The sequence below is a fragment of the Heterodontus francisci genome, chromosome 17, assembly GCF_036365525.1.
Source record: "Heterodontus francisci isolate sHetFra1 chromosome 17, sHetFra1.hap1, whole genome shotgun sequence".
Classification (NCBI taxonomy): Eukaryota; Metazoa; Chordata; class Chondrichthyes; order Heterodontiformes; family Heterodontidae; genus Heterodontus; species Heterodontus francisci.
This window is the reverse complement of record NC_090387.1, coordinates 33,939,843-33,958,245: the sequence shown is the minus strand read 5'-3', so window position 1 is coordinate 33,958,245 and position 18,403 is coordinate 33,939,843. Positions and strand designations below refer to the sequence as shown.

The 18,403-nt window shown below is 43.5% G+C and overlaps 1 protein-coding gene across 1 annotated transcript in view; it reads left to right on the top strand.

Annotated features, from left to right (window-relative positions):
* Positions 1 to 17,163: 17,163 nt before the first annotated feature.
* Positions 17,164 to 18,403, top strand: part of cdh31 (cadherin 31) — a 65,489-nt gene continuing 64,249 nt past the window's right edge. Inside the window, exons 1-2 of the mRNA XM_068049244.1 lie at positions 17,164 to 17,658; positions 17,995 to 18,094. Of these exons, the coding sequence (XP_067905345.1) occupies positions 17,611 to 17,658; positions 17,995 to 18,094 (148 nt within the window). The 5' untranslated portion in view covers positions 17,164 to 17,610. The remainder of the gene's footprint in view (positions 17,659 to 17,994; positions 18,095 to 18,403) is intronic.

Sequence of the window (18,403 nt, the reverse complement as noted above, 5' to 3'; positions counted from 1 at the left end):
TGCAGTCCGGACTCCACACTCTTCAGTGAGCGAGTGAGCGTCTCTATGACATCAACATGCTGTAGCTTCCATGCATCCAAACGTGATTCTACATTACAGTGCACTATGGATGCTCATGTGTGAAAGTTGGGGAAGGGAGAGGGCAGCGTGCCATTGGTTCCTGGTGACGAGTCAAGCTCAGATTCCCAACTCCATCTGCCCGATTCTGCAGGAATAGCCTGCTGCTGGAACAATGAACAGGATCACAACATTTGGACAAGTTAGAGCACAATAACCTGTTTGATATCATTAACTTTATTACGGTAGTCGGATCAGGTCGTGACAGGCGCGGAAAAAAATTAAAGGACTCGGGCCCGGGTCGGGTTCTGGTTGGATGTGGTCGGGTCGGGCCTGGGTCGGTTTTCAATTTTATACCCGAGCAGGCCTTTAAGGACCTTGGCAGATAACCCCTTTCCCCACACGACAGAGTAACTGAGGAATCAACCATCTTAGTAGGGGTCAGGAATTGAACCCAGCACCTGTAATGCCGTACCTTTACAAACTGAGTCATTAGGGGGAACTCATTTTTGTGTTTTGAACATGCTTTTCAGGAAGTTGTTAAGTTGTGATGGTACTGATAATTTTCAGTCAATAGCAGTTCTCCTTAACAAGTTTCATCTTGCAAAAAATCAATTTTATTTTATTACTTGTTCACAGGATGTGGGAATTGTTGACAAGACCAACATTTATTGCCAATCCCTAATTGCCCTTGAAAAGGTGGTGGTGTGTTACCTCTTTGAACTGCCATGTGCTGAAGGTACACCCACAGCGCTGTTAGGAGAGAATTCCAGGATATTGACCCAGCAACAAGGAAGGATCAACAATATAGTTCCAAGTAAGGATGAGGAGTGATGATTTGCTTGCTGCTTTTGTCTTTCTAGGTAGTAGAGCTTGTGGGTTTGGGAGGTGTTGCTGAAGAAGCCTTGGCGAGTTGCTACAGTACATCTTGTAGATAACACACTGCTGCTACTGTGTGCTGGTGGTAGAGGAAATGAATGTTTGAGGTGATGGATGCAGTACCAACCAAGAAGGCTGCTTTGTCCTGGATGCTGTCAAGCCTCTTGAGTGTTATTGGAGTTGCACTCCAAAGGCAAGTGGAGAGTATTCCATCACACTATGGATTTGTGCCATGTTGATGGTGGTAAAGTTTTGGGCAGTAAGGAGGTGAGTCACTCGACACAGAATACCCAGCCTCTGACCTGCTCTTGTAGCCACAATATTAATATGGCTGGTGCAGTTAAGTTTCTGGTCAATGGAAATCCCCAGGATGTTAATGGTGAGGGTTTAGCAATGGTAATGCTGCTGAATCTCAAGGGAGATGGTTATAATTCTCTTTTTTTGGAGATGGTCATTGCCTGCACTTGTGTGATGCCAATATTACTTGCCACTTATCAGCCCAAGCTTGGATGTTGCCCAGGTTTTGCTGCATATGGGCATGGACTGCTTCATTATCTGAGGATTTGCAAATGGAACTGAACACTGTGCAAATCATCAGTGAACATCTCCACTTCTGACTTTGTGGTGGAGGAAAGGTCATTGTTTCCTCACCACCTACCATAGGTCCAGTCTGGTAACTATATCCTTCAAGGCTCAGCCAGCTCTCTCAATAGTGATGCTACTGAGCCACTCTTGGTAACAGACATTGAAGTCCCCCACCCACAGTACATTCAGTGGCCATGCTACCTTCAGTGCTTCTTCCAAGTGGTGTTCAACACGGAGGAGTACTGAGGGAGGGCAGTAGGTGGTAATCAGCAGGAGGGTTCCTTGTCCATGCTTGACCTGATGCCATGAGACTTCATTGGGTCCAGAGTCAATATTGCTGACTTCCAGAACCACTCCCTACCAACTGTATACCACTGTGCCACCACCTCTAGGACAGGACAAGAATGGTGATGGAGGAGTCTGGGGCATTGGCTGTAAGGTATGTATCTGTGAATATGACAATGTCAGTCTGTTGCTTGACAAGTCTGTGGAACAGCTCTCCCAATTTTGGCACAAGTCCCCAGATGTTAATGAGGAGGACTTTGCAGGGTCGACGGGCAGTGTGTGCCTTTGTCTTCTCTGGTAACTAGGTAGCCAGGTTCATGCCAGATGGTCTGTCTGGATGGCTAGGCCATTTCAAAGGGCAGGTAAGAATCAACCACATTGCTTTGAGTCTGGAATTACATATAGGCCAGACTGGGTTAAGGACACCAAATTTCCTCCCCTAAAGGACATTAGAGAATCAGTTGGGTTTTTGCAACAGTCCAGTGGTTACATCGTCACCATTACTGATATTAGCTTTTTATTCCAGATTTATTTAATTAACTAAATTTAAATTCCCCAGCTTCCATGGTGGGATTTGAACTTATATCTCCTGATCATTAGACAAGGCCTCTGGATTACTAGTCCAGTAACATAACCACTATGCTATTGTACCAAAATGTTCCCCCTTTTGGAATTGTACCAAGGAAAATTCTATCAATTCAAATATGCTCCTGTCTGGTTTTGTGTCAATAACTCACAAACAAATGCCGAAATGCTGGTTCTCATGCCTGAGGTAACCACCTACACAAGTTGATCAGAAGGAAATTCCCTATGACTATATACTCACTGAAATGATCAGTAAAGTTACATCCTTAAACATTGGGTGGAATTTTATGTTCTCCCCGCAGAGGGTTTGGAGGCGGGGAGAGCATAAAATCAGGTGGGATGGTGGCCGGGATGGGGGGAGAGCCCTACCACCATCCCGCCTCCACTGAAATTTAGTCCGGGGCGGGAAGGCCCTTAACTGGGTAATTAATCCCTAATTAAGGGCCTCTTCCCAACACAGCTGCAATTGCCTGTGCGGCAGGCAGCCCTATTGCTGCATGGGAAGCACAGCACGAACAACCATGTGGGTTGCGCCCAGCTGTGGGGGGGTGTGGGTCCCTCGTTCAAAGGCACTTAGTGCCTAAATGAGGGACCTGGCATCGGTAAGTGGCGGGGGGGTGGGGGTGTGGCGAGGGGGGCCGCTGAGGGCCACCCGTCTCTCCTTGCTGCCGATACCCCTGCCTCCCACCCCCACCCCCACCCCGCAAGACCCCTCCCGCCCTGACCTACCTTAAGCCTGGTTCCAGCGCTGCTCCTCGGTGGCGCTGCAGCTGCTGGCGTCTGATTGGCTGGCAGCTCTGCAAGGCTGGGACTTCTGGCGATTGGGTCTTAAAATCTACGGAAGGCCTGCTGCTGTCAAGTTAAATGCCTGATTGGCACTTAATTCAGTGGGCCTTCCGTACAAGAGGCGACATGGGGATCACAGATTTGGCTTCCCCCAGCATCGAGACCCCTGCCAACAGCATGAAATTCTACTCTAGTCTTTTGCTATGCATGGAAACTTGGCTAAGAAAAGGACAGTAAGTATCTTTGACATCATATCAGATTTGCAGTATTACTGTCACTGCAATTTCCTATATTATTGAATGAAGTCACAAATCGCATGTGTTGCAAAACTCCAGTGCCTATCGTTTGAGGTTGTAAGCAATGCAGAATCTGTAAAACTAACTGATTAATTTGCATATATCACAGAAAGGACTCCAACAACAGGAATAAGTGTCACATGGTGTGGTTAGGTATTAAAAAATTCCTTGTGCATATATTTAAGAACCAAACAGAACTGTTACTTATATTGGTAAAAAAGAATACAGGCTTTGAGGTTTTTGTAGGAACAGGAGCAGCTGCTTCAGCCTGTTCTGCCATTCAATTAGATCAGGATTGTACCTTTACTCCATTTACCCAGCTTTGATTCTTATCCCTTGATTCCCTTACCTAATAAAAATCTATTTATCTCAGTCTTGAACATTTCTTCGGGGGGCAAAGAATTCTGGATTTTTACTGTCCTTTGTGTGAAAAAGTGCTTCCTGATTTCACTCCTGAATAGGCTAGCCCTAATTATAATGTTGTGTCCCCTTGCTATGGATCGCCCACCAGAAGAACTAGCTTTTCTGTATCTACAGTATCGAATCACTTTCTTATTTTCAACAGTGCATAAATAAATATGGGAGAGTGGGACATGTATGTTGCTCTCCTGAAACTGAATGAAATATAAATGCTGATATAAAAATGCCTACAGTGCAGTAACATTTTAAGGGAACTCACATTTCCTAAAAGGGAAGAAAGATCAAAGTACCTTCCTATTTAAATAAATATTAAGGGCTGATTTTAACTTCTAGGTCTCACTTACATGCTCTGACACTGACTCCCACCCAAAACTGGAGGCTGGGAATCAAAATTGATGGGGATCAAGTCACCACTGGGACCTCCTGGCTCACAGGGAATCATAACATTTTTAAAAAAGAACTTATCTGGGCCACCTATGGTCGGGAACTTTGCTGACACCAAATTTTGCTAGTGGGTTGGAGACGGTGCAGGCATGAGTCAGGCCTGCAATTGAAATGGTGCGCATGTTCTAATTACATCTTCGGGGTGCAGCTTTGCTATTTAAATTAGGGCCGAGTTCCACTGCGACGGACAGCATTCCTATGCCCGAAATCAGGCTAGTGAAAATGGTGGAGGATCAGAATTCATTGGGAACACGACACAAACCCCTATGTGCGCCCCCCCCCACACCTTATTGTTTCCCTACCCATATTGTTCCCTCCAGGCGGGGCTAAAAAAGCTCCTTTAGCCTCAGTAAATTTTGAAAGATTTTTTTTTTAGAAGTATCAATTTTCTTACCAATGTAGATACATGAGAATTGATCTCTCTCCTTGCTGAGTGCTCAGGATATCACTGAGGAGAAGTATTCTGCAGCTGCTTCTTCATTAAAAACCATATATGACTGTGATAAATAGGAAGATTTCTTTATTTTGTGTGATGTCAGGTAGTTAGAGTATACTTGATTTAATAATTGGCTTTGTTCAGCTATGTCTATAGGATCTTATTCTTCTATGACATTGGTGAGCAGTACATGTAAATGTCTGCCTGCAGCCATCAGACGTCAACAGCTTGCACATCTGCCCTAAATGGGTTTTCTTTGTTTGCTTCTGTACCTTTGCTCAGAAACTAATTAACTTTGGAATAACTCTTTTGAAATGTTAAAAATATTTGTAATGACAAGATAGTGGAAAAAGAAATTTTAATTTCTCTAATTGTTGCCTAGTAAGGGAAATGTTTGGTGAAAGAGGCAAACATCCGGACATTAACACTTCCACCAAAGTATGAGATCTGTCATAGTCTGTTTACATCAAGGAAATGTTTCTAACATGAGAGGCTTACAATAACAACCTGCATTTGTATAGTGCCTTCAAGGTAGGGAATTGTCCCAAGGCACTTTGCAGATGCATAACAAGAGAGAGTGACACTGAGTTGAAGAAGGAGATGGTAGAGCAGGTGATTAAAAGCTTGGTCAAAGGGGTAAATTTTAAGGACAGTCCAAAGTTGGAGGAATGTAGAATTCTGGGTGGGTTGTAGGGCTGGAGGAGGTTACAGAGATAACAAGGGACAAGGCCATGGAGGAATTTGAACACAGGGATGAGAATTTTAAAATTGAGTTGTTGGTGGGTCGGGAGTATACCATTTGAGACTTTAGTTAGAGCTGTTCAGTGCTGTGGCAGGGGAAGAAACCTGATTAGAGAGGTTCAAGCTACAGTTGCAGGAAAGATAGGCACAGATTTGGGAGACAACACGTTCAAGAGTTTTGGAGAGGAAAGAGGTTGGAGGTGGGACGATTGTTTGGAAGGACAAAGGTATCAAGGCTGGAATTCTTTGAGGAGAGGTGATAATGGCAAATTTGAAAGGGTGAGGGGAGTACCTGAGGAGAGGGAACCATTACAATATTGACTAGCATGGGGCCAGGAAGGGAAGTTGGGTAGTCAGCAGCATAGTGGGAATAGGCTCAAGGTGTGAGGGTAGAAGGAAAAAATGAAACAGGATGAAGGAGATGGTGGGTAGTGGAGAAAAGAAGCCAAGATCATTTTTAAATTCCAAGCATATACCACGCACTAGTTGCTCAGTTTTATTCAGACAGGAGATCCAAACTCTGTAGCTGAATTAAGATTTGGATCAAATATGCAATATTGTATCAGGAAGGCCTAGCAAGAGACAAATCTTAGTCTAAGAAATGGTATGATTTTTGTTTCATCCCAAAATTCTATTGCATATCATGTTCGATATGAAATAACTTTCAAAAATGTTACATTAACCTGTTTTGGACTCATTCCAGTTTTATTGGGGGTGAACTTTGCCTTCGAACAGTCACTGATACCCAAAAGAACAGCATATACCCCATTTTTCCTAGGGTTTCCACCATTCTTCCTTGAGAATTACAGCAGGCAGTGGGAGAACCCCTATGGAAATTCAACTCTGTTATTTTGATGTATTGTAATGATTTAGGATCTTATGGTAAGATTTTGCTTCTGTTTAAATCTGACTATTTTAGCCTATATCCACTGGTGTGTGGTTGAATTATTTTTCATCATTTCAGTGAAAGAAATTAGACTTACATTTATGTAGAAGCTAATCTCTTCCATCAAACATCCCACAGCCAATAAATTGCTTTAACTAATGGTCATTGCTCTCATGCGAGTGTTCACAACAACCATCTTACAAGGTATCAGTCAATTTGTTTTGGTGGTATTAGTTGAGAGGGGAATGCTAGCCACAACACCAGAGAGCTCCTGCTCGTGAAATAGTGTCATGCGAACATTCTGGAACAGGCAGAATACAGTTACATATCTCATTTGAATGGTATGACTCTGAAAATGCAGAACCTCACTATTACATTGAAGTGTCGGTTTGTATTTTGTGCCCCATTCTTGATTTGAACAATATTTTGCAATATTATATGCTCATTCTCAAACCTGGCCATGCTTATTCACACACTGCATGTATAGACCTGCAGATTTTAGTTTATGGGAGACTCAGCCCATGTAAAGAAACCACCTCTTTGTCGAGAACACAAAACAAAGGTGTTGGGAAAGAGTCTGAACTGCATCAAAGTAGGCCAAGCAGTACTCCGGTGTTGAGTGAGAATTCATCTGACAGACTGGAAAATCTGCATCACTAGCCTGTGACAAGATTTCTTGAGGTCAAGTGTTACTACAGTAGTACAGCGGAGAGGATGATCCAACTCAAGAGTATCCAGGAGGAATGTTTCTTCCATTAACTACAAGTAGCAAAATAGTAAAGGTGGTCTTTATGCCTATGTGTACAATTTCACCACATATAGCACATGGAGGAAATATTCCCTGAACCCCACCCATCCCATATCAGTAAGAGAATTGATATTTTTCAAAAGAAAATTCTCAATTAAAACTCTATTGAGGTTAATATTTTCTTCTGTAAAAGGAATATTTTGTAATAAGAAGATACTCCCCCTAGACTTTTCTTAACCTACTCAACTAGCTATAGTTGATTCCATATGGGGATGTGGTAAGCTGTAGAGACTTTCAAAGTATTGACACAAATAGTGTGTTGTATTATCTCTTTTTAGACTAATACAAACAAAGCTGAAGGGCAGGCATAAAGGCTTGAATGCAGAGCTTTAATGGAGACTTGCCGTTGCTTCAACTTACACATGCTAGACAGCTGAATCACATGATGTAGCATCACTTCCTGTGATGACATACATATTAGCATAAAATATATTGAAATGATTATATTTAACATACTAACAACTATACTATCACAACATCCCCTTTCCCTTAAATGACAACCCCATATAGTATAGCATAAATATGTATATGAATAAGCCACCCTTATGAGATATAGGAAATTTGACTATAACACTACTTACATAAAACATTTGGAACACTCCACTTTAAGGTGTTGTCTATGTTTGGAAGTGTACTGGTCGTTGGGTGACTCACTTAGACCCTGTGACAAGGACATGTGGGTGTGTTCTCGAACTGTCCGTCCTCTCCTCCTGAAGATTGTGTTTGGCAGGATTGTCCTCAGTTAGAAACATAGAAAATAGGAGCAGGAGTAGGCCATTCGGCCCTTCGAGCCTGCTCCGCCATTCCTTATGACCATTGCTGATCATCCAACTCAGTAACCTGTTCCCGCTTTCGCCCCATACCCTTTGATCCCTTTTTACCCAAGAGCTATATCTAACTTCTTCTTGAAAACATACAATGTTTTGGCCTCAACTGCTTTCTGTGGTAGCAAATTCCACAGGCTCACCACTCTCCGGGTGAAGAAATTTCTCCTCATCTCAGTCCTGAAAGGTTTACCCCGTATCCTTAGACTATGACCCCTGGTTCTGGACTCCCCCACCATCGGGAACATCCTTCCTGCATCTACCCTGTCAAGTCCTGTTAGAATTTTATAGGTTTCTATGAGATTCCCCCTCACTCTTCTGAACTCCAGCGAATATAATCCTAACTGACTCAATCTCTCCTCATATGTCAGTCCCGCCATCCCAGGAATCAGTCTGGTAAACCTTCGCTGCACTCCCTCTATAGCAAGAACATCCTTTCTCAGATAAGGAGACCAAAACTGCACACAATATTCCAGGTGTGGCCTCACCAAGGCCCTGTATAATTGCAACAAGACATCCTTGCTCCTGTACTCGAATCCTCTCGCTATGAAGGCCAACATACCATTTGCCTTTTTTACCGCCTGTTGCACCTGCATGCTTATCTTCAGCGACCGGTGTACGAAAACATATTCCCCTCTCTCAGTGTATAGCTGTTCAGATAATAATCTGCCTTCCTGTTTTTGCTACCAAAGTGGATAACCTCACATTTATCCACATTATACTGCATCTGCCATGCATTAGCCCACTCACTCAACTTGTCCAAATCACCCTGAAGTCTCTCTGCATCTCCTCACAACTCACCCTCCCACTCAGTTTTGTGTCATCTGCAAATTTGGAGATATTACATTTCGTTCCCTCATCTAAATCATTAATGTATATTGTGAATAACTGGGGTCCTAGCACCGATCCCTGCGGTACCCCACTAGTCTCTGCCTGCCATTCGGAAAAAGACCCATTTATCCCTACTCTTTGTTTCCTGTCTGCCAACCAATTTTCTATCCATCGCATTACACTACCCCCAATCCCATGCGCTTTAATTTTACATGCTAATCTCTTACGTGGGACTTTGTTGAAAACCTTCTGAAAGTCCAAATAAACCACATCCACTAGCTCCCCCTCATTAACTCTACCAGTTACATCCTCGAAGAATTCTAGTAGATTTGTCAAGCAGGATTTCCCTTTCGTAAATCCATGCTGACTCTGCCCAATTCTACCACTGTTCTCCAAGTGCTCTGCTATAAAATCTTTGATAATGGACTCTAGAATTTTCCCTACTACCGACGTCAGGTTGACTGGTCTTTAATTCCCTGCTTTCTCTCTACCTCCCGTTTTAAATAGTGGGGTTACATTAGCTACCCCCCAATCTGTAGGAACTGTTCCAGAGTCTATAGAATCTTGGAAGATGACCACCAACGCATCCACTATTTCTAGGGTCACTCAGTTGTCAGTGTGTTGCTTGTTGCCTCTTCATCTTCAAACATATGGGAGTACGTGTAGGCGATAGTGGTTGGTCGCCTTGTGCATGGCTAGCAGAGTCCCCTGAGGTGAGATCGATTCCTTTGCAGTACTGCACCATTTGATGTTGTCACCTCATACGAACGTCGCTCTTGGACACCTCTCCTGGGATCCATGTCTGTTCTTGCTGGTGTAGGACCCTCACCTTCTGGCCAAAGTATAGTGGCGGTAATTCTGCAGCTGCATGCATGTCATGCCAGCCTTTCATCTTGTCTTGTTTCTGACGTAACCAGTCTATGATCTAGGATGATTTGGTGAGATGTTAATTTGATAGTGTGGTTCTCACCGGTCGACCAAACAGAACCTCAGCAGGTGATAGCAATCTGGAGTCTAATGGAAATGTGCGAAGATGCAATAACGCAATTTGGATATCTTGCCCAGTTTCCAAACACTTTTTGATCAGTTAAACAAGGATATCAAGGTGATGATGTGACATGGTTGTTTCGCATATCGTGGAACGGTTTTCCAGTGTATTGTGGGTGGACACCATTCGTACCAGGGCACCAAAAAGACTAAAGATGGCACTAACAGTGTTGGCCACTGCTGTACTTGATGCGTCTCAAAGCTTCTGCACAGTAGGAAATTTGGAATGATAGTCAGTCACTAGCAGATAGTCTTCTCCGCCCACAGAGCACAAATTTGTTGCTATTTTGGTCCATGGTGATGATGGTATGTCATGTGGTTGGAGAGGCTCTTTTTGTGGACTAGCCTGCTGTTCCTGATACGCATCACAAGATCTCACCATCTGGTCAATGTCCTTGCTGATGCCAGGCCAGAACACTGACTCGTGGGTGAGTCATCTTGTTCTTTCTATTTCCATGTATCCTGGTGGAGCTGTCCAAGTATGTCAGACTGAAGTGTCGCTGGGATGAATACTTGGCGTTCTTTGAATAGTACTCGATTGGATATACTGATTGTCTCTATATAACCAATACATTCTTAGATCCATAGGGATCTCCTGAAAGGTCTCAGGCCAATCTTTTATAACAATTTGCCATAGAGCTCAGAGTTTGGAATCTTGAGAAGTTTTCCTCTGGAGTTCCTCTCTTGTTTTAATCTAAGCATATGAGATCAATGTTGTAGACATTCTAAACTTACACAGACAATATAGGGTTGGGCAGTCTATTTAGAGTGTCTGATAGGATCATCTGACTACCAGGTTTGTATCTGACATCACAGTTGTAGCCCTGAATCTTGATGAGCAACCTCTGGAGTCGAGGTGGTGCATCTTGAGTGGTTTTCTCTAAATCATACCCAAAGGCTTATGATCTGTCTTAACTGTGAACTCTTTCTTGAATATGCATGTGTGGAACCTGGTGATCCCGAAGACAAGAGCGAGAGTTTCTTGTTCGATATTGGAGTAATTTGTTTGTGCTGGCAACAGACTTTTTGAAAAAAATGTGACAGGCTTTCCATCTTGAAGAAGACATGCTCTGAGACCTTTCTGCAATGCATCCACTTCTAATGTTGTTGCCTTCCAAGGGTCATAGCATTGAAGACTCAGCTGATGGTGCTTGTTTCAACACGTTGGTGATCATCCTGCCATAAGATTGCTATAGGTTGTCTTTGTCCTGCTGTGTTGGCGTTGACTGGATGTATGATCTTCCCAGGATCTGGGCAGATACCTGAGCCTGAGTAAATGGCACTGAAGAAATTTATGTGATCTGCCTTAATGCAGCACTTTTTGCTGTTGAAATCCAAACCTTCGCATCTGGTCATCTCCATTAACAAGTGTAGGTTTCTGTCATGCTCTTCTTCCATGCGTCCTACTACGGCGATGTCATCCACAATACACACACAGCCTGGGGCCTGTTCCATTATTCGGCCCATATGCTGTTGAAATATATTCTGGCTGACTGACAGTCCAAATGGTATACAGAGGAAACAGTACTTGTCAAAAGGAGTTCTGAACATTGTTAGCTCTTGCAACTCTCTTGACAGGTGTACCAACCGATAGCTGCTTTTTTGCGTCTAATTTGGAAAAGTGTTCCACTCCAGCAAACGTTGGGTTTACCTCTTCTAGCATTGGTATCTTATGAGGACATCTCTTTAAGGCTTTAGTTAGTCTCCTTGGGTTTAAAAATAATCAAATTGATCCATCCTTCTTGATTGCAGTAGTGATGGAACTGCACCAGTCTTTGTGATTTTGCCCTCGCTGCCTTTGTTTTTCCATTCCATCCAGTTCCATCTTTAACTTTTTTCGAAAGTGCACGCTACATTTTTGCATCAGGTCAATTGATAGCATTGCACCTTCTTTAAGGTGTAGGACTTTGTCCCCGTTGAAATTCCCAACCATGTGAAACCAGTCCAAGTACAACCTCTGGAGGTTTTGTACCTATCCAATAGGTGTCGACCTGTTTTGACTGCTGTGGTCTTCTGACTGGGTCCGCTAATGGATGGTGACCATGTTAAGTTTGTTGCATGCCGGCAGCCCTGCTACTGCTGGTCCTGACACATCCACCATGTGTAACATCTGAGTAGACCATGTTGACTCTTTGAACCTGCATTCCAGGTCTAGGGAATCTAGGCACTTAATTGTCAAGCCATTGTATGCCGTAAGCTTCACACTTGTGGGTTGGACCACAGATTTCCATGCCTTGTTCCATGCAGAAAGATAAAGTGTTGGCACTTGCACTTGTGTCAAACTTCACTCTCAATGCCATCCAGCCTTATCAGGCATTATAACCAAGGCGGGAGGAGTGCACTGTCTTTCTCTAGTTCCACTTCACCACAGGTCACAACATATATTTAAATGTTCACCCAGTTACTCATATAGCCAATTATATACTCCATTTTTATTTCAGAATAAAATCCACCACTCAGGTTTCTTTAATAAACATCAAAAGTATTAACTTATTATGAAACAAGACTTAGTCAATAAAGATGCAAAGCTTTAACACAGTTGGAAATATGACAGTAAATATATATATTCCCTTCTGCATACCCACCACACACGCATACACCCACGCACGTGCACACATGCACACGCACACACACACACATACACGCACACACACACACCAGTTAAAGGAAAAATAAAGATGCTTTGGCCAAAGTACCTGTTAATTCTTGAAGAAAAGGATAAGATCAGACGCTCCAGATGGCATACAATCTGGCATCCGAGTACATATAGACGGGTCACTGGGATCTTTTCAGAAGCAGTTCATTCAGGAGAAGTCGAGAGGAAGTCTTCCAGAAGCTTCTCAGGAGAACTGCAGCATCAGGGGTTTTAGTTATCACACACAGGATTTTGTAGGGTTTCTCAGAGAGGTGGAGAAAAGATGTACTGGGTGCTTCTCCCTTCGCAGGCTTACATCCATCTGACTCAAAACAGTATTCAAAACAGTCCACACCCCAACCTGAAAGTCAAAACCTCCTGACCACCATAAAGCAAGACATGTGGCTTCTCTGTAAACATCTCCAATAACCAGCAAGGCTTCTGATGTTTATTTAGCACTTCTTGACTCTTACAATTGTTTTTTAAAAAATCCAAAGTGTCCTTTAAAAAAAACACATCCATGGAATCTCTTTAGTTCGCTGATGAATCCATCTCCACAATTCTAAAGCACGAGTCCTCAAAAAATAAAAAAAAACTTTCATTACACAAGGAAGATGATCTGGAGTGTTGCAAAAGCTTCCGTTTTGTTGACAGAATGGACCTGTTCCACTAAGGTGACTGTGTGAAATAGCTGTTCACCTGTCGTGTCTTCACCTCAATCCACCTCATCCATTTTGGTTAGGTGTTCCCTATTTCACGGATGGGTCTATGCTTTTGGCGATGCCTGGAAGTGTCTCGCCTCCCTTCACCTCTAGATGGCGTACTTCTGCAGTGTGAGCACTGCCCGCTCTGGCCTCTCCTGTGTTCCTGCTGCTGGACTTTCTGCAAAGTTTGGCCCAATGCCCTCGAAGCCCACATGCCTTGCACATGTCTGCGAATACTGGCCATCTACGCAGTTGGTGGGAGAGCCCGCAGTTATTGCATTCCTTGTTCTGGCTGGGTGCCTTGGATATTGTACTGACAGGCATTTCAGACCCTAAGGCTTGTAAACACCGTCCCCCTGCGATAATTGCCTCGTCTCTGCCTCTGTCCTGTAGCATGCTCTCCACGCTGTGTCCTTTTGGCTTTTGGAGCATGTCTTTCTGGAAGGCCTCAATAATTCGTTCCAAGAGTCCAGTATCAGAGAAGTCTCATTCGTGCTTTCTCTCTGCATCAGTTAACAAAGCCATCCAAGCTCTCGTCGGCTTTCTATCTATACCGCATGAATTACTCTGAAATTGACTTTAATCTTAAGCTGTTTTTCTAATGTTGCCCGTAGCCTTGATGGGTCCTTCTGGTCAGCATTAGATAAACCAGAGATATTGATTCTGCGCTGACCTTTGTTTCCTATGGCAATCCTGATTTTTATAGCCTGCTTCTCTGCATCCACAACTTCATGGTCTAGGAAACATAGTTCAATCCTCTGCTTAAACTCTTTGAACTTGCCTGGGACATCAGATGCTTTCCAGTCCATCACTGGAAATCTGGATGCCTTGCCTAAGCCTTCTGCTCTTTTCTTCCCCCGAGGAGCAAACCTTGCTTTAAAAGTTGCAGCAAGCTGCGACAAGTACAGAGCTGAGCAGGAGCCACCCCCTGAGCTGTATTGTTGCAGCATGGGCTTGTGAGCTTGTAGGCAGGAGGGGCTCTGGCATTGAGGTCGGCTAATGGTGCAACAGTGCGGTGACAGTGGGAAGGGATCTGTGTCAAAACACGTTGTTGCACTGATCTCTGCGGCTGAAACTACTGATAATTTTTCTTGCTGGCTTGGGACACATTCGGGAGTGTACTCAAATCACCTTCGATCTCTACTCGCACCGTTGCTCTCCCAATGTGAAAGTTGCGATCCGGTTGTAGTTCTTCAGATATGGCTTCTGACTTGAGTTGTCATCTTCAGCTGCTGATCAATGGTGATCAATACTCAAACAGACATGGTCAAACCAGCTAGTCACATGACTAAACTGCTGGGCAACCTGAGTTTGTTGAATTTGTACAAACAGTTTGGGCAGAAAGCAGAATGCCCCTGGACTGAGAAGATCTCTCCTGGCTGGCTCGCCACAGCCTCTCCTGTCTGCCTGCTCCCATCTCTCTCTCTCACAAGCCTCTGCATCCACTGAAGATACATGAACCCCAAGAGAGAAAAGTCTCCTACAGTGAACAAGGTTTAAGAAGAGTACTGGACCCCAACGAAAAGCAAGAATGACCTACAATCAAGGACTCTACAGTGAGCTCGAAGAACCGTAACAAAAACTCTTCAGATATTGACTCAAATTTTTCCACTTTATTTCTTCTGTTTTCTTTCTGTCTCTATCTATATATGTGTATTGCGTATACATGCTAGTGTGGGGTGCGCCATGTATCCATAGGCATTAACCGAATTAGAGTTTAAGTTTAATAAATTTAAACTTTTCTTCTTTAAACCTAAGAAAGCCTGTTTGTGCTCATTTCTTTGCCTTATAATTGGACAGCAGTGAACAAGGATTCACCGGGGTGGGGGAGAGGGGGTGCTAAAAAAACAAGGTGTGTTTAAAATTAAACCCTGTTACGATAAGACCAGGTGAAGACTGAAAGCGAACCCCTAGACCTCTTTCTCACCTGGTCGTAACAATCTAAAATTCGAGGTACCCCTGCACACTTTCATGTTTATGTTACCTCCACAATGTAATCAATGAACTGTTGTGCAGCACTGGTGTTTTTGGCAGTGCAAAGATTCTTGGGTTTATTTTAGGCAAGTGCGTCTATTTTATGACAACACTGTGTAAGTAACTCAGAGTAACTTAGTTGTAACTTTGGGTAAAGATAACCATGAAGGAGAAAATAACATATGGACAAAAGCAAATAGGAGATAATGTGCAAAGACAGAAAAACAATGCCCTGGTGATTAGCTTTCTAATCAGCATTGCTATAAAAGTGTCACTTCTCTCACTTTTCTGGATCAGATGCAGTGACTGACTCAGGTTTACTTTTCTCACATGGTGAAATACTTTGGGGTATGATACCTCTTGTTGCAGTGTGTAGTGACATCAAAATACATGGGTGAAGATTTCTTCTGGTCACTATTTCTAGTAAAATTGTAAACACACTGAAAAAAAATGTTTATTAATTCACTCCAAATAGTACACAGCAGAAAGCCCAGAAATTAACTTGTGCAGCACACATTTTTCATCCATGACTGGTGCTTGCAGCTCACCACTAATATACTAATGAGGCCAAGAGACCAATTTTCTGTGATCCTGCCACCTGGTTCTTTAGTTGCATGCAGCCTGTGCTGCACCTGGATCATGCCTCAATTCAGGCATGATCTAATTTCTTGGCTGTGATCTTCACAGACGCATGAATTGACCACAGGAGTTTTAATTGCATCATCACCACTCAGCTCCAGCCTCATCCCACCACTTCCTGCCCAAAATCTTGCCCACAGGATTAAGACTGCTCTGGTCAAAATAACCAATTACATACTTTATGTGGTGGCTATGATGCATTATCCCTCTTTATTTTCCTCACCATCTCATACAGTTGATTGTTCTAACCTTCCCCACTGCCTCTCTGCCAGGGTATTGGCCCACTGCTGTAGTCAGCACATTGTTTAAACATATTTAACATGGCCTATCTCCTTAACGTCACTGCCCAGGAACTCCCAGTAGGAAAGTGGTCTAAATAGATGCATCTGAAGGTCAATTTAAGGTAATTTATAAAATTGAGAGAATTTTCTGTAGATTGGCAATTTATAAATCCTAGGCTTCTGCCCTTCAGGGACAGGGCAACCTATTGTAGGTCATTAAAACCAGGAAGAAATTAGACATTTTTTCCTTTTTAAACTTTTGATATTTTGAACTGACAGATATGTGCTAAAAGCAAGAGATTATATATACAGACACAGTAGCCAAATAGTGCGTTATAGTGTGATGGGTGGAAAAGCAAGAATTCTACACAATACTTCCTGCATTTCAAACAACAACTTGTATTTATGTAGCACCTTTAACGTTATTAATGGTCCTAATGTGCTTCACAGTAGCATTATAAAACAAAATTTGACACCAAGTCACACAAGGAGATATGAGGGTAGATGGCCAAAAGCTTGGTCAAAGAAGTAGTAGGTTTTAAAGAGTGTCTTAAAGGAGGAAAGACAGGCGGAGGGGTTTAGAGAGGGAAATCAAGTGCTGCCCATGGTGGAGTGATGAAAATAAAGGATGCTGAAGAGGCCAGAATTGGAAGGCAAATGAAACACGTACATTTCAGCAGAGTATATCCCACTCAGTAGGAATTCTGGTTCAAAAAGATCACAGATTACATCAGCTAGAATCGCTTTAGGTCCATGTACAGACAATACACAATCGAATGCTTTTTAAATTACAGTGGGCACTCGATTCGTCTTAACTCTCTTACATGTTGGTACAATTGCCTCGAATCCGCACAAACCCCGCTCATTTGAAACTTGTAAGCTGGTTATTGGGGAACTGTATAAATTCGCAGGAACGGTGGTAATCTCTGTGGAAAATGGATCTTCTTGTTTAACAGGCGACGATTTTTCTGTTTGTCTTCCGAAAGCTCTATATTACTGCAGGCTCCGCCCCAGCCACAACTTCATATTGCTTATTGGGATATGAAATCCAGATGCTGCAATGAGATTTACAGGAGCTTGGTGGTCACACGGTTTAACACTTGCAAACTTTCGCGTGGATGCCCAATTTTCCGCCAGTGAAGCGGTGTGATTTCCGTCACCTTTCAAGTGAAACTGGGAGTGGGGGAATTTTTTGGACGAGCCTGAACGGCTGGGATCGCAAAGCCTTGAGGCGCTGTTTCCGTTTACCTGTCGCCAGGTAAGATTTGGCCAAAATTGGAAACAAACATCCGGGCGCCAGCCAATGAGAAACTCACCTGGCGAGAGAGAGAAACACCTACACATTGAAAGAGTTATTGAAACGAGAGAAGGGGAAGTCAGAGAGAAGCAGGAACAAGGAGACAGAATACAGAAACAGGAGAGCAGTGATCAGCAGCTGTAGCGCTTTGGAAACTCACTCCCATTCCAATGAGGAATTTCAGCTTCTATCTGGGAATTCTCGTCTTCTTGGTCCAGGTGAGCCCCCTTCTCAATAGCCTCATTCGTTAAGAGTCAGCATCGCATTAACCTTAAACACATCACTTTAATTCTGCCAACCCGCCTGACCCACACCTTTTGAAGCTCTTTTATTGTAGCGATTTCCGGATCCACGCGGTGGCCCCGGTCCCGCTCTGAAAGGTCCACTTTCTCCTCACATTTATATTGGCCGAGCTTTCATTTGGAGCGCGAATTAGCCTGGTTACAGCGTGTGGAAGGGATTTGGGTTTCGGCTCGGGAGTTTGTAACCTGAGGAAAACGGCAAACACACACATTTCTCTCTCTTTAGTGTTTTAACTCTCTCCTAATTCACAGCTCTGGAGCGGCGAAGCTTCGACGCGATGTCAGGGGTTCGACAAAAACACGTACATTTTCACGGTGCAGTCACTGGAGGAGGGACAAGTTATTGGCAGAGGTGAGAGTGCTGGAAAGTACCTGAATCTCAGCGTGGGGGAATAACATGGGGAAATAGAGCAGGGGATTCACCACGGGAAAGGAGTCAGAAAAGAGTTTAGTCGGGATCAGGAGTAATCCTGGAATAACTTGGAGCAGGAGGGGAATTATCCAGGGAGATGGAATTGAAAGTAAAAGGTGCGCTAGAATGGAGAGGAAGCCGAGATCGCTTTTTTTCCTCAATTGTCCTCCCTTTCACATTCAGAATTTGTGATAAGTTGACGGGAAAGGACTACTGCTCTTGTACTGTGGGCGGTGGCCGGACTTTCGA